The sequence below is a fragment of the Schistocerca nitens genome, chromosome 5 (assembly GCF_023898315.1).
Source record: "Schistocerca nitens isolate TAMUIC-IGC-003100 chromosome 5, iqSchNite1.1, whole genome shotgun sequence".
NCBI classification, from domain to species: Eukaryota; Metazoa; Arthropoda; class Insecta; order Orthoptera; family Acrididae; genus Schistocerca; species Schistocerca nitens.
Window position 1 is genome coordinate 27,254,378 of NC_064618.1, and position 15,993 is coordinate 27,270,370.

The 15,993-nt window shown below is 37.3% G+C and overlaps 1 protein-coding gene across 1 annotated transcript in view; it reads right to left on the reverse strand.

The window, feature by feature from the left end:
• LOC126259534 (radial spoke head protein 4 homolog A) overlaps window positions 1-15,993 on the reverse strand; it is a 241,921-nt gene that overhangs the window by 47,104 nt on the left and 178,824 nt on the right. Inside the window, exon 7 of the mRNA XM_049956409.1 lies at window positions 3,065-3,267. Within this exon, the coding sequence (XP_049812366.1) occupies window positions 3,065-3,267 (203 nt within the window). The remainder of the gene's footprint in view (window positions 1-3,064; window positions 3,268-15,993) is intronic.

The following is a 15,993-nucleotide window of genomic DNA, read 5'->3' on the forward strand; positions in this document are numbered from 1 at the left end:
CAAATTAAAAGTGAGACTGAACAATAATTCTAAATGAAGTTCATCCTAGTCAATGTTTTTCAATATTTATGCATATTTTATACATACATTATCAAAGGGAACTGTACATATTCATCAAGACTACAATATATAATTTATTTAAAAGATACATTTTTAGAGCCATTTTAAAATCTCTTAAATTGATTTTGTGTGGTTACTTGTTGTAAATATTTATATTTATCACATAAATTCAGGTTGTCTCCTCTCATCATTTCACAAAAATGTCAATGTGTAGCTACGTACAGAAATGATAAAACAGACCACTAAAACAATCATAACTACCATCCTGCATGTCAACATCTTACTGCATGTGGTTACAGTCACATGCTGCAGTTACATTAACAATGCCCTGTAATGACCTTGTCTCCCAGAGTTGTTAGAAGGCACCTATGTCCATGCAGTTCCACTATGTTCGGTGTAACATTGAGCATTAATAAACTTGTGACATAATAACAATATCCATTAGTTCATTACAGAATGTTACACTAAGTGCCCCAGCCAAGAATAATTATACTCCATTAAACACCAAGTAGGAAACAGTGCACTTTTCTTAAACGGTCTTGACAGGAATTTGTTTTATTGTCACAACTAAAGCATATTTACTGTTATATAAGATAATTCAATTTTCCTTTTACGGCTTCAAATGCTCCTGCACTTAAAATAGAGAACTCTGGGAGCTTCCATTTGCTCTCATTGCATCCCTACTAGGAATTAATTTTTTTCTACATCCATTATGACATTTAGATACAGTTGCGTCCGTAATGTATGTATAACGATGCATAAATATTTAAAAACATTGATTAGGATTAACTTTATTGTTCAGAATCTTATTTTTAAGTTGTTGATTCAAACAGTGTGAATAATTTTCACAAAAACCTTGTTAATTAAAAACTTTGGATAATTGAACTTCTTAATGCAACAAGCAGGAGTAAATATCTACTAAATAAGATTACATACACATAACTGTAAGCAAATATATACATACAGATTACTGTCTTTATGCTCTTCTCATGAACTTATCATAAACTTATATCAATTTTGTAGTTAAAAGGCAAAAGGATTGTTATATCATTGTGTTGATCATAGCCTTCAATTTTCTTTAAAGGAAAAAAAGTTCACATTAAATCATGGAACTTTTCTTGTGAATTAACAAGAATTACTCTTATTAATTAAAAAGCAGAGTAATATTTATAGTCTTCGTTTTATCTTCATGAATTTAGTTAACAGCTTCTGTATTTGTAAAAATGACACAAATATAAAAACTAGAAAATATTTACAATTTATATGAAATGAATGAACACTGATTATATTACTAACTGAATTATTCTACAGGATCTCATCCGGATTTTAAAAAGCAGATAGCTTAACTAGCTTCTATATAGCTTAAGATTGTATATATTCATCAACACTGCAATATAGGTTATTTAAAAGACACATTTTTGAGCCATTTACAATCTCTTAAATTTTTTTGTGTCTTAATGTGGTGTGGTAACTTGTTGTAAAGTTTTTTCCCTGCTAGTAGGGGCCCATCTTATCTAAGTTGAATTTTTTGCATGTTCACTATGAAGTTCCATTTTCTGTTGTGTATTGTAATTATGAACTGTTTCACATACAGTTCATATACAAATCTCTTTTTCTTAAGCGATATTGGTATGCCTGGAGTGTATTCTGTATTATCTCTTCTCTTTTTTTTGGGGGGGGGGGGAGGGGGGAGGGAGGGAGGGGGGGAGGAAATAGTTCAAAGTACAAGCATGAGATGTTACTGAAAGCATCAAACTTTTCATTTGTGCCTGAAATGTTGTAAACTTCAGAAATGAATTTATATTTTGTACACTGTAGCTCCTAGCAACAGCTCACACAGATTGTTTCGAGAGTTGCCAATGATTTTTTAGTTCTACAGAAATTATTTGTGTGTTGTGATGCCCAAGGCCTGTACTGATAGTCTGTGTATTGTATTTACATGGCATATTTGTAAATATTTGGTCAATGGTTGACACTGATGTCGCTGTTATTCGTGTTGCTGCTTCTATTTTAAGCTTTAAATTAAAAGTTAAAAGGAGTTTCAAAAGATCAGTATTTTTGTTTTGATTCTTTCAGGAAGTTAATATTAAGATCCCCACACGTAATGAGATTTTTGTTCCTTTTGTTAAGATGTGAAAGTATATGAACTATTATTTTTATGTTTTGTGTATTATTTGCAACTCAGATTGTAAAAATAAATTTAATTTCGTTTTGACATATTTTAGATTATAAGTACCATGACTAGTAATGTGTGAAATGTAAAACATAATATAAATATTATTCAGACAGAACCTTTTAGTAAGTGCCGAAATGCTCACCCCCATCTACACAGTCTTTATGTCTTCTTATTCAAGTATTTCTTCATAGTTTCTCCTTATTTTGTTGTCATCAGCTTGTGATGTGGGCATATAATACTGTACATCAGTGGCTAGAGTGAGCTTCTATTCCATCCTAAGAATAGTATCTCTGTCACTGTGTTGGTGTTCTCATTCGGAATTATGCAAACACTTGTTATGCCATTTACTGATGCTGTTCTTTCTGCCACTTACATAACAACCTAGAAATTTCTGTTCTGCTTCAAACTTACTTCTTCAATTCTTTTCCTAAAGTCTAAGGGAATGTCTCACATTGTCAGTTCTAAATATCACAAAAATTATACATGGAAAATAAAAATACCAAAATAATAAAATCTGTTTCAAATAACAACAATACAAATAAGAAAAAAACTGTACATTCACATTGTGAAGGCTAATGATGAAGGCTAAAGACAAGACTATTAATATGAATGAATTATGGATAATGCAGTACTTTTAATTATCTGTAGCACTTTCCTAAAAGTTCATATGATGCATTAACTGAAACTGAATTAATTGCACTGACAAAAATTTCAGACTCTACTTCTGTACAGGATCTATACGGAGTCCACGGATACTTTGGTGGTAAAATGGATCTCTAAGAGATTCACTTGCTACTTGAATAATACAGGTAACAGGTACAAACTTACCTGCCTGCTGCAAAAGCAAATGCACCAGGCCATAAATTTGAACGAACAAAGGCAATGGCTGTATCTTTAACAATTTGAGATCCTATTCGAACACTCCAAGCAGGCATAGTTTCTAATGCCGCATCCTCTGAAAGGGGTGTGAACATTGGAGGTCCTACTTCTGGTTCTACTTCTTCCTCTTCTTCTTCTTCCTCTGCTTCTTCCTGAAAGTAATTAATATAAGTTCGCAAATATATAAAAAAAATTTCTCGCTAACATAAATGAGTTAAACAGAACTTGGCATAAAATGACCACATGAAGAGGACAATGATGTATATAATTTTCATTTAATTATCTTGATCTCACAGCTTTTTGAATAGAATTAACAGTTTCAGCTCTGCAACAGCCTTCTTCAGACTCTACAATTCTTTTACTTCTATTGTAGAGTATGAATATGGCTAACATAAGGCCAAAACCAGTAATTACATTAAAAAAGATGTGCAACTGAGAGAATTAAATAAAAATTATAGATGAATGAAACCTATGACGATTACAGATTTATGCATAGTCCATCACTCAGTGTCGATTAAACCCTGTAAAGCAACCAAACTGCAGGGATGTTGATTTTACATTTTTCCCATGATTACAAATAATCCCAGACATTTTCTCTGCAAATAAGATTGGGTGATTTAATACGGAAGTTGATGTGCAATAGAGCTCCTGAATGTTCTTCAAATCTGGACAAATGTGTGAAATCCTGTGGACATTGCAGTTGTCAGATTAGATTAGATAAGATTAGATTTATTTTCATTCTGATTGATCCATAGTGAGGAGGTCCTCCAGGATGTAGAACATGTCAGAAAAACAACAATACATGACAAATATTTACAACTCAAAAAAATAAGCTAATGTACCATTCCACAAGTCCCAAGTGGCTTGGTCACCATTTTTTAATGAACGCTATATGAAAGAATCATTTTACAAATACTAATGCATTGAATTTAAAATAAAAAAGTTTTTTATTTATTTATAAGGTAATAAATGTGTAATACAACTACTAAATACTTAATTACAATTAACACATTACTACACTGAACTGGTGCAGAAGTTAAATTGTAGAAATTGTGCAGAAGTTATATTTTTTCCCCATATGGAATGTTTCACAAAGATTCTGTAATTTACCAAATGAAAGCGTTGGTACATTGATAGAAACAATAACAAACACAAACACACACACAAATTTCAAGCTTTCGCAACCCATCGTTGCTTCATCAGGAAAGAGGGAAAGAGAGGGAAAGACGAAAGGATGTGGGTTTTAAGGGAGACGGTAAGGAGTCATTCCAATTCCAGGAGCGGAAAGACTTACCTTGGGGGGAAAAGGGACAGGTATACACTCGCACACACACACACACACATCCATCTGCACATACACAGACACAAGCAGACATTTGTCAAGGCCTTTATTTGCTATTTATTGCAATGTTTGTATCATCGGCAAACAAAACGAACTTGGCATCTGGTAATGTTACTGATAGAGGGAAACATTCCACGTGGGAAAAATATATCTAAAAACACAGATGATGTGACTTACCGAACGAAAGTGCTGGCAGGTCGATAGACACACAAACAAACAAAAACATACACACGAAATTCAAGCTTTCGCAACAAACTGTTGCTTCATCAAGAAAGAGGGAAGGAGAGGGAAAGACGAAAGGATGTGGGTTTTAAGGGAGAGGGTAAGGAGTCATACCAATCCCAGGAGCAGAAAGACTTACCTTAGGGGGAAAAAAGGACAGGTATACACTCGCACACACACACATATCCATCCGCACATACACAGACACAAGCAGACAAGGAGTCATACCAATCCCAGGAGCAGAAAGACTTACCTTAGGGGGAAAAAAGGACAGGTATACACTCGCACACACACACATATCCATCCGCACATACACAGACACAAGCAGACATTTTCCCTTAAAACCCACATCCTTTCGTCTTTCCCTCTCCTTCCCTCTTTCCTGATGAGGCAACAGTTTGTTGCGAAAGCTTGAATTTTGTGTGCATGTTTGTGTTTGTTTGTGTGTCTATTGACCTGCCAGCACTTTCGTTTGGTAAGTCACATCAAAGATGTTGTGACTTACCAAATGAAAGTGCTGGCAGGTCGACAGACACACAAACGAACACAAACATACACACAAAATTCAAGCTTTCGCAACAAACTGTTTCCCTCTATATATATATATATATATATATATATATATATATATATATATATATATATATATATATATATATATATATATATACAAAGATGATGTGACTTACCAAATGAAAGTGCTGGCAGGTCGACAGACACACAAAGATACACACAAAATTCTAGCTTTCGCAACCAACGGTTGCTTCGTCAGGAAAGAGGGAAAGAGAGGGAAAGATGAAAGGATGTGGGTTTTAAGGGAGAGGGTAAGGAGTCATTCCAATCCCGGGAGCGGAAAGACTTACCTTGGGGGAAAAAAGGACAGGTATACACTCGTACACACACACATATCCATCCGCACATACACAGACACGAGCAGACATTTGTAAAGGCCAATATATATATATAACAGAGGGAAACATTCCACATGGGAAAAATATATCTAAAACAAAGATGATGTGACTTACCGAACGAAAGCGCTGGCAGGTCGATAGACACACAAACAAACACAAACACACACACAAAATTCAAGCTTTCGCAACAAACTGTTGCCTCATCAGGAAAGAGGGAAGGAGAGGGAAAGACGAAAGGATGTGGGTTTTAGGGGAGAGGGTAAGGAGTCATTCCAATCCCAGGAGCGGAAAGACTTACCTTAGGGGGAAAAAAGGACGGGTTTGGCAACAGTTTGTTCCGAAAGCTTGAATTTTGTGTGTATGTTTGTGTTTGTTTGTGTGTCTATCGACGTGCCAGCACTTTCGTTTGGTAAGTCACATCATCTTTGTTTTTAGATATTTTATATATATATATATATATATATATATATATATATATATATATATATATATATATAGACACACACACACACACACACACACACACACAGGGCGGTCCATTGATCATGACCGGGCCAAATATCTCACGAAATAAGCGTCAAACGAAAAAACTACAATGAACGAAACTTGTCTAGCTTGAAGGGGGAAACCAGATGGTGCTATGGTTGGCCCGCTAGATGGCGCTGCCATAGGTCAAATGGATATCAACTGCGTTCTTTTAAGTAGGAACCCCCATTTTTTGTTACATATCCGTGTAGTACGCTTTGTGATAGATGGCACTGTAATAGTCACAAACATATGGCTCACAGTTTTATACGAACAGTTGGTAACAGGTAGGTTTTTTAAATTAAAATACAGAACGTAGTTATGTTTGAACATTTTATTTCGGTTGTTGCAACATGATACATGTACCTTTGTGAACTTATCATTTCTGAGAATGCATGCTGTTACAGCGTGATTACCTGTAAATACCATATTAATGCAATAAATGCTCAAAATGATGTCCGTCAGCCTCAACTGTACACGACATTCAAAGTCGTCGCCATGCAATTCCTGGTGCATAGAAATATGGTATCGGTGCAATCAATGTTGATGTAGCAGATGTAGCATTCTCAACACCGATGTTTTTGTGATTCCCGATTTTCGCGCAATTTGCCTGCTACTGATGTGCAGATTAGCCGCGACAGCAGCTAAAACACCTACTTGGGCATCATCATTTGTTGCACGTCGTGATTGATGTTTCACATATGGCTGAACACTTCCTGTTTCCTTAAATAACATAACTATCTGGCAAACGGTCCAGACACCTGGATGATGTCGTCCAAGATACTGAGCAGCATACACAGCACACGTCCGTTGGGCATTTTGATCGCAATAGCTATACATCAAAATGATATCAACCTTTTCCACAATTGGTAAGTGGTTCATTCTAACATGGGTAATGTATCATGAAGCAAATACCATCCGCACTGGCGGAATGTTACGTGATACCGTGTACTTATACGTTTGTGACTATTACAGCGCCATCTACCACAAAGCGAAACAAGTGGTCCAACTAAAACATTCATATTTCTTTAAATACTACAGATTAGATTAGATTAGATTAGATTAGATTAGATTAATACTAGTTCCATGGATCATGAATACGATATTTCGTAATGATGTGGAACGAGTCGAATTTTCCAATACATGACATAATTAGGTTAATTTAACAACATACTTAAGTTAATATAACAACTTTATTTTATTGTGTTTTTTTGTTTTTCTTTATTTTTTTATTTTTATTTTTTTTTAATTTTTTTAAAAATATTTTTTTGTTTTTTTTTTTCTTAATTTATATCTAAAAATTCCTCTATGGAGTAGAAGCAGTTGTCATTCAGAAATTCTTTTAATTTCTTATTAAATACTTGTTGGTTATCTGTCAGACTTTTGATACTATTTGGTAAGTGACCAAAGACTTTAGTGCCAGTATAATTCACCCCTTTCTGTGCCAAAGTTAGATTTAATCTTGAATAGTGAAGATCATCCTTTCTCCTAGTATTGTAGTTATGCACACTGCTATTACTTTTGAATTGGGTTTGGTTGTTAATAACAAATTTCATAAGAGAGTATATATACTGAGAAGCTACTGTGAATATCCCTAGATCCTTAAATAAATGTCTGCAGGATGATCTTGGGTGGACTCCAGCTATTATTCTGATTACACGCTTTTGTGCAATAAATACTTTATTCCTCAGTAATGAATTACCCCAAAATATGATGCCATATCAAAGCAATGAGTGAAAATAGGCATAGTAAGCTAATTTACTAAGATGTTTATCACCAAAATTTGCAATGACCCTTATTGCATAAGTAGCTGAACTCAAACGTTTCAGCAGATCATCAATGTGTTTCTTCCAATTTAATCTCTCATCAATGGACACACCTAAAAATTTGCAATATTCTACCTTAGCTATATGCTTCTGATTAAGGTCTATATTTATTAATGGCGTCATACCATTCACTGTACGGAACTGTATGTACTGTGTCTTATCAAAATTCAGTGAGAGTCCATTTACAAGGAACCACTTAGTAATTTTCTGAAAGACAGTATTGACAATTTCATCAGTTAATTCTTGTTTGTCAGGTGTGATTACTATACTTGTATCATCAGCAAAGAGAACTAACTTTGCCTCTTCATGAATATAGAATGGCAAGTCATTAATATATAATAAGAACAACAAAGGACCCAAGACTGACCCTTGTGGAACCCCATTCTTGATAGTTCCCCAGTTTGAGGAATGTGCTGATCTTTGCATGTTACGAGAACTACTTATTTCTACTTTCTGCACTCTTCCAGTTAGGTACGAATTAAACCATTTGTACACTGTCCCACTCATGCCACAATACTTGAGCTTGCCTAGCAGAATTTCATGATTTACACAATCAAAAGCCTTTGAGAGATCACAAAAAATCCCAATGGGTGGTGTTCGGTTATTCAGATCATTCAAAATTTGACTGGTGAAAGCATATATGGCATTTTCTGTTGAAAAACCTTTCTGGAAACCAAACTGACATTTTGTTAGTACTTCATTTTTACAGATATGTGAAGCTACTCTTGAATACATTACTTTCTCAAAAATTTTGGATAAAGCTGTTAGAAGGGAGATTGGACGGTAATTGTTGACATCAGATCTATCCCCCTTTTTATGCAAAGTTATAACAATAGCATATTTCAGTCTATCAGGGAAAATGCCCTGTTCCAGAGACCTATTACACAGGTGGCTGAGAATCTTACTTATCTGTTGAGAACAAGCTTTTAGTATTTTGCTGGAAATGCCATCAATTCCATGTGAGTTTTTGCTTTTAAGCAAGTTTATTATTTTCCTAATTTCAGAGGGAGAAGTGGGTGAGATTTCAATTGTATCAAATTGCATAGGTATGGCCTCTTCCATTAACAGCCTAGCATCTTCTAATGAACACCTGGATCCTACTATATCCACAACATTTAGAAAATGATTATTAAAAATATTTTCAACTTCTGACTTTTTGTTCGTTAAGTTTTCATTCAATTTGATGGTAATACTGTCTTCCTCTGCTCTTGGTTGACCTGTTTCTCTTTTAATAATATTCCAAATTGTTTTAATTTTGTTATCAGAGTTGCTGATTTCAGACATGATACACATACTCCTGGATTTTTTAATAACTTTTCTTAATATAACACAGTAGTTTTTATAATTTTTGATAGTTTCTGGGTCACTACTCTTTCTTGCTGTCAGATACATTTCCCTTTTCCGGTTACAAGATATTTTTATACCCTTAGTAAGCCATGGTTTGTTACAAGGTTTCTTACGAGTATATTTTACTATTTTCTTGGGGAAGTAGTTTTCAAATGCATTTACACAAATGTCATGAAATAAATTATATTTTAAATTGGCATCAGGTTCACGGTACACCTCATCCCAGTCTAACTGCTGTAGGCTTTCCCTGAAATTTGCAATTGTTAAATCGTTGACTGAACGTACTACTTTGGAGGACTGTTTAGTATTGCTGAATGGAGCTATGTCATATATTGTAACTAGCTGTGCACCATGATCAGAAAGACCATTCTCAACAGGCTGAGCATTTATCTGGCTCAACTTATCTTGGTCTATAAAGAAGTTATCTATCAGTGAGCTGCTATCCTTTACCACCCGAGTAGGAAAATCAATAACGGGTGACAAATTGAAAGAACCGAGTAATACTTCAAGGTCATTTTTCCTATTACCCTCTTTCAGAGAATCTACATTGGAGTCCCCACAAATAATAATTTGCTTCCCCCTGTCTGACAGATAGCACAACAAGGAGTCCAAATTTTTCAGAAATAGATGAAAATTTCCTGATGGGGACCTATAAACAGTTAAATTATAAATGTGCCTTTATTTAATTTAAGCTCACAGGCACATGCTTCTATATGTTTCTCTACACAAAACTTTTTTGTTTCTATACTTTTTGCACAATGATAACTTTTGACATATATGGCAACTCCTCCTTTCTCCATATTTTCTCTCATTACATGTGCAGTTATCTATGCTGTAGACCTTAATCAGAAGCATATGTGTGTGTGTGCGAGTGTATACCCGTACTTTTTTCCCCCTAAGGTAAGTCTTTCCGCTCCCGGGATTGGAATGACTCCTTACCCTCTCCCTTAAAACCCACATCCTTTCGTCTTTCCCTCTCCTTCCCTCTTTCCTGATGAGGCAACAGTTTGTTGCGAAAGCTTGAATTTTGTGTGTATGTTTGTGTGTCTGTCGACCTGCCAGGACTTTCATTTGGTAAGTCACATCATCTTTGTTTTTAGATATATTTTTCCTACGTGGAATGTTTCCCTCTACTATATATATAACAGAGGGAAACATTCCATGTGGAAAAAATATATCTAAAAAGAATATATCTAAAAAGAAGAAAGTTATGAGACTTACCAAACAAAAGCGCTGGCAGGTCGATAGACACACAAACAAACACAAACATGCACACAAAATTCTAGCTTTCGCAACAAACGGTTGCTTCGTCAGGAAAGAGGGAAGGAGAGGGAAAGATGAAAGGAAGTGGGTTTTAAGGGAGAGGTAAGGAGTCATTCCAATCCCGGGAGCGGAAAGACTTACCTTAGGGGGAAAAAAGGACGGGTATACACTCGCACACACACACATATCCATCCGCATATACACAGACACAAGCAGACATTTGTAAAGGCAAAGAGTTTGGGCAGAGATGTCAGTCGAGGCGGAAGTACAGAGGCAAAGGTGATGTTGAAAGACAGGTGAGGTACGAGCGGCGGCAAATAAAAATTGGAGATTAGCGGAGATTGAGGCCTGGCGGATAGCGAGAAGAGAGGATATGCTGAAGGGCAAGTTCCCACCTCCGGAGTTCTGACAGGTTGGTGTTAGTGGGAAGTATCCAGATAACCCGGACGGTGTAACACTGTGCCAAGATGTGCTGGCCGTGCACCAAGGCATGTTTAGCCACAGGGTGATCCTCATTACCAACAAACACTGTCTGCCTGTGTCCATTCATGCGAATGGACAGTTTGTTGCTGGTCATTCCCACATAGAAGGCTTCACAGTGTAGGCAGGTCAGTTGGTAAATCACGTGGGTGCTTTCACACGTGGCTCTGCCTTTGATCGTGTACACCTTCCGGGTTACAGGACTGGAGTAGGTGGTGGTGGGAGGGTGCATGGGACAGGTTTTACACCGGGGGCGGTTACAAGGGTAGGAGCCAGAGGGTAGGGAAGGTGGTTTGGGGATTTCATAGGGATGAACTAAGAGGTTACGAAGGTTAGGTGGACGGCGGAAAGACACTCTAGGTGGAGTGGGGAGGATTTCATGAAGGATGGATCTCATTTCAGGGCAGGATTTGAGGAAGTCGTATCCCTGCTGGAGAGCCACATTCAGAATCTGATCCAGTCCCGGAAAGTATCCTGTCACAAGTGGGGCACTTTTGGGGTTCTTCTGTGGAAGGTTCCGGGTTTGAGGAGATGAGGAAGTGGCTCTGGTTATTTGCTTCTGTACCAGGTCGGGAGGGTAGTTACGGGATGCGAAAGCTGTTTTCGGGTTGTTGGTGTAATGGTTCAAGGATTCCGGACTGGAGCAGATTCGTTTGCCACGAAGACCTAGGCTGTAGGGAAGGGACCGTTTGATGTGGAATGGGTGGCAGCTGTCATAATGGAGGTGTTCATCCCTATGAAATCCCCAAACCACCTTCCCTACCCTCTGGCTCCTACCCTTGTAACCGCCCCCGGTGTAAAACCTGTCCCATGCACCCTCCCACCACCACCTACTCCAGTCCTGTAACCCGGAAGGTGTACACGATCAAAGGCAGAGCCACGTGTGAAAGCACCCACGTGATTTACCAACTGACCTGCCTACACTGTGAAGCCTTCTATGTGGGAATGACCAGCAACAAACTGTCCATTCGCATGAATGGACACAGGCAGACAGTGTTTGTTGGTAATGAGGATCACCCTGTGGCTAAACATGCCTTGGTGCACGGCCAGCACATCTTGGCACAGTGTTACACCGTCCGGGTTATCTGGATACTTCCCACTAACACCAACCTGTCAGAACTCCGGAGGTGGGAACTTGCCCTTCAGCATATCCTCTCTTCTCGCTATCCGCCAGGCCTCAATCTCCGCTAATCTCCAATGTTTATTTGCCGCCGCTCGTACCTCACCTGTCTTTCAACATCACCTTTGCCTCTGTACTTCCGCCTCGACTGACATCTCTGCCCAAACTCTTTGCCTTTACAAATGTCTGCTTGTGTCTGTGTATATGCGGATGGATATGTGTGTGTGTGCGAGTGTATACCCGTCCTTTTTTCCCCCTAAGGTAAGTCTTTCCGCTCCCGGGATTGGAATGACTCCTTACCTCTCCCTTAAAACCCACTTCCTTTCATCTTTCCCTCTCCTTCCCTCTTTCCTGACGAAGCAACCGTTTGTTGCGAAAGCTAGAATTTTGTGTGCATGTTTGTGTTTGTTTGTGTGTCTATCGACCTGCCAGCGCTTTTGTTTGGTATATATATATATATATATATATATATATATATATATATATATATATATATATATATATAAAAAGAAAGATGATGAGACTTACCAAACAAAAGCGCTGGCAGGTCGATAGACACACAAACAAACACAAATATACACACAAAATTCTAGCTTTCGCAACCAACGGTTGCTTCGTCAGGAAAGAGGGAAGGAGAGGGAAAGATGAAAGGATGTGGGTTTTAAGGGAGAGGGTAAGGAGTCATTCCAATCCCGGGAGCGGAAAGACTTACCTTAGGGGGAAAAAAGGACAGGTATACACTCGCACACACACACATATCCATCCACACATACAGACACAAGCAGACATATTTAAATATGTCTGCTTGTGTCTGTATGTGTGGATGGATATGTGTGTGTGTGCGAGTGTATACCTGTCCTTTTTTCCCCCTAAGGTAAGTCTTTCCGCTCCCGGGATTGGAATGACTGCTTACCCTCTCCCTTAAAACCCACATCCTTTCATCTTTCCCTCTCCTTCCCTCTTTCCTGACGAAGCAACCGTTGGTTGTGAAAGCTAGAATTTTGTGTGTATATTTTTGTTTGTTTGTGTGTCTATCGACCTGCCAGCACTTTTGTTTGGTAAGTCTCATCATCTTTCTTTTTAGATATATTTTTTCCACGTGGAATGTTTCCCTCTGTTATATATATATATATATATATATATATATATATATATATATATATATATATATATTGTGTGTGTGTGTGTCTGTCAACATCTCCTGCAACTCCTATTTGGTATCAGTCCCACATACTTGAGTAATACCACAGGATTGTTTTGAAAGCAATCTCCTATGTAGACTGACTGTATTTTCCCAATATGTGGCCAATGAAATGAAATCTGCTACATGTCTCACATACAATTAAGCCTATTCAACCATTTCATCTCACATCCCTACAAACTGTTACACCAAGGAAAATCACATTTTTACTTTTTGTGAAGTGCATGGTTTCACACTGCTCAACATTTAAAGCAAGTTGCAAATCTCTGGATTACTTTGAAGGTGCATCAAGGTATGATTAGAAATTTTTGTGGCTTTTTCCAGATGGTACTTCAGCATAGATAACTGTGTAAACCACAGAAAGAGAGAGAGGTTACTATATCCATTGTTTGCCCTATCATTAATATACAATACAAATAGTAAGTGCCTCAACATACTTTCCTGAGCCATGCCTCAGTTTACTTTTACTTTTGTCAATAACTTTGTATCCAAGATAATGTGCTGCATCTTCCTTACAATGATACCCTCAATCCAATCAGAAAATTCATTTGATGCTTCATATGATTGTACTTCTGTTTGTGTTGGCATGGTACAAAGTCAAAAACTTTTCAGGTGTCAAGAAACACTGCAACCATTTGGCTTTCAGCACATGACATGGGAAAAGCTGTTTTGCAAGACAATGTTTGTGGAATTGATGCTAATTGGCATTCTGTTCTAAATACCTCATTTTTTTTTTGTCTGAAAACATGTAAAATTCTGTAACAGATGGATATCAGTGATGTAGGACAGTATTTTTTTGTATCACTTCCTCTATCCTCCTTGTAGATGCTTGTGATCTATGCTTTCTTTCAGCACCTGGGCACAATTGTTTGAGGGACCTATAGCATATTATGGACTAACTCAGCTGTAGATTCTGTGTAGAATGTCACAGGGATTCCATCGAGCCCTGGGGTTTAATTCCATTTTTGCATATTATGCTGTTTCTTAATGCCACTGACACCAATATTTACAAGCAGTGGTAATAAAGTTTCAAGTATCACCTCAGCATCACTTTACCCCTCAGCAGCTGCACCTTCACCTTATTCGGCGGTTGTGAATCTGCATGTTCCCAACATTTTCTTTGTTCTTTCCTCTGATTCTCACAGTATTACACACAATACCTATCCGTGGTGATTAGGTGCAAAACAAGTCATCTGGTTTGTGTGAGCAATCATGGAATCCAGTGGGTGGCAACATTCATCATGTTCAAAATGTCATGTAAAGTGTGGAAAACTGGCCCTTGAGTGATTTTCATTTTTTCCTCTATTGCCCTTATTCTGATAGGCTGGTTTTCCCTACACTAGGGTGTTCAGTCCTCTTTTGATGCCCAGTTCTTCTCAGACAGATGGCCTACACTTTTTCTTCACCATTCAGATTGTTTGACCACACCGGAAGTGTCTCTGCCACCATCACTGTATGATGTGATGCTGTACTATTGCTGCACACTTCCATAAACTCAGCATAGACTGTTAGACCACTATTCCCTATCCAATGCTGAAAACAGACAACCACACAATACTGTATTGCATCAATGGGCTGTTTTGACTCCTCTAGTCAGTTTCTACTGGGATTGTAGACATGGCCCTCCAAACAAACAAAATAAATTACCTAACTTGATGCACGTACTTATTTCTTCATTTTTTGAGGTGATAATTCAAACCTTATGATTGTGGCCTCATCCTTTTTCAGAGGTGCAAGAATTGTAACTGGGGCAGTACTCCTGAACCTTCCTTTCTGAATGAACATTTAAAGTCAGAATTCACCATTTCTGCTTTTGCTTTGTTATGCTTAATTTTGGTTCCTGTGTGATTCACGAGTGTCTGAACACTAACTTTGACACCTCTGATAGTCTTCATATATATGACTAGAAGCATTTTGTGAGAGCTATTTGTATAAGATTCTGTTATGGTATTCATTCAGAGTTTGCACTTTCACCACCAAAATATGTTTCATTTAGTATCTGTTTACCCATAGTCCTAAGATTTGGTTACACTTATTGTGTGCTTATTTCTGTTTCTTTAGGAGATTCTACCACACTGCCAACTAATAACTAAGGTGCTATACTTCCTGCTTAAGCGATTACAGGTGAAAAGTCTTGATAGTGATATAATATATGTTAAAGTGGTTTAATATGTATTCAAATAATTTTATTTGTTTGTTGTGATATTACATGGAAAATATTCTTAATAAATGTCTTTTTATTTTTCTTTCATGTTAGGTGTGAGAGTGAGGCAACATTCTGATAGTAGTACTTTCACTGCTGTAGCCACATACAGTGGGCTGACTGTGGCCACACCTTACACAACAACCAGCAATCCCAAGAAAATGCCTCTGTTCAGTGATGCAGATCTCTGAATCCATTGCATTGCTTAAAATACAATATCAACATGAAATAACAGAAAGACTAAATGTCACTGAAGGGCTAACATGTATGGAAATTTGAATTAAAATTGGGGGACATTTGATTAACGACTTAAGACATCCAGATCGAAGAAGACGTTAAAATTACGCTGGAAAAAAATATTAAGGGAAAATGAAAAAGTTGGGAGTAATTCCAAATTAAAAGAAAAGAAAAATTTTGCCAGCAGAAATGAAGACTAAT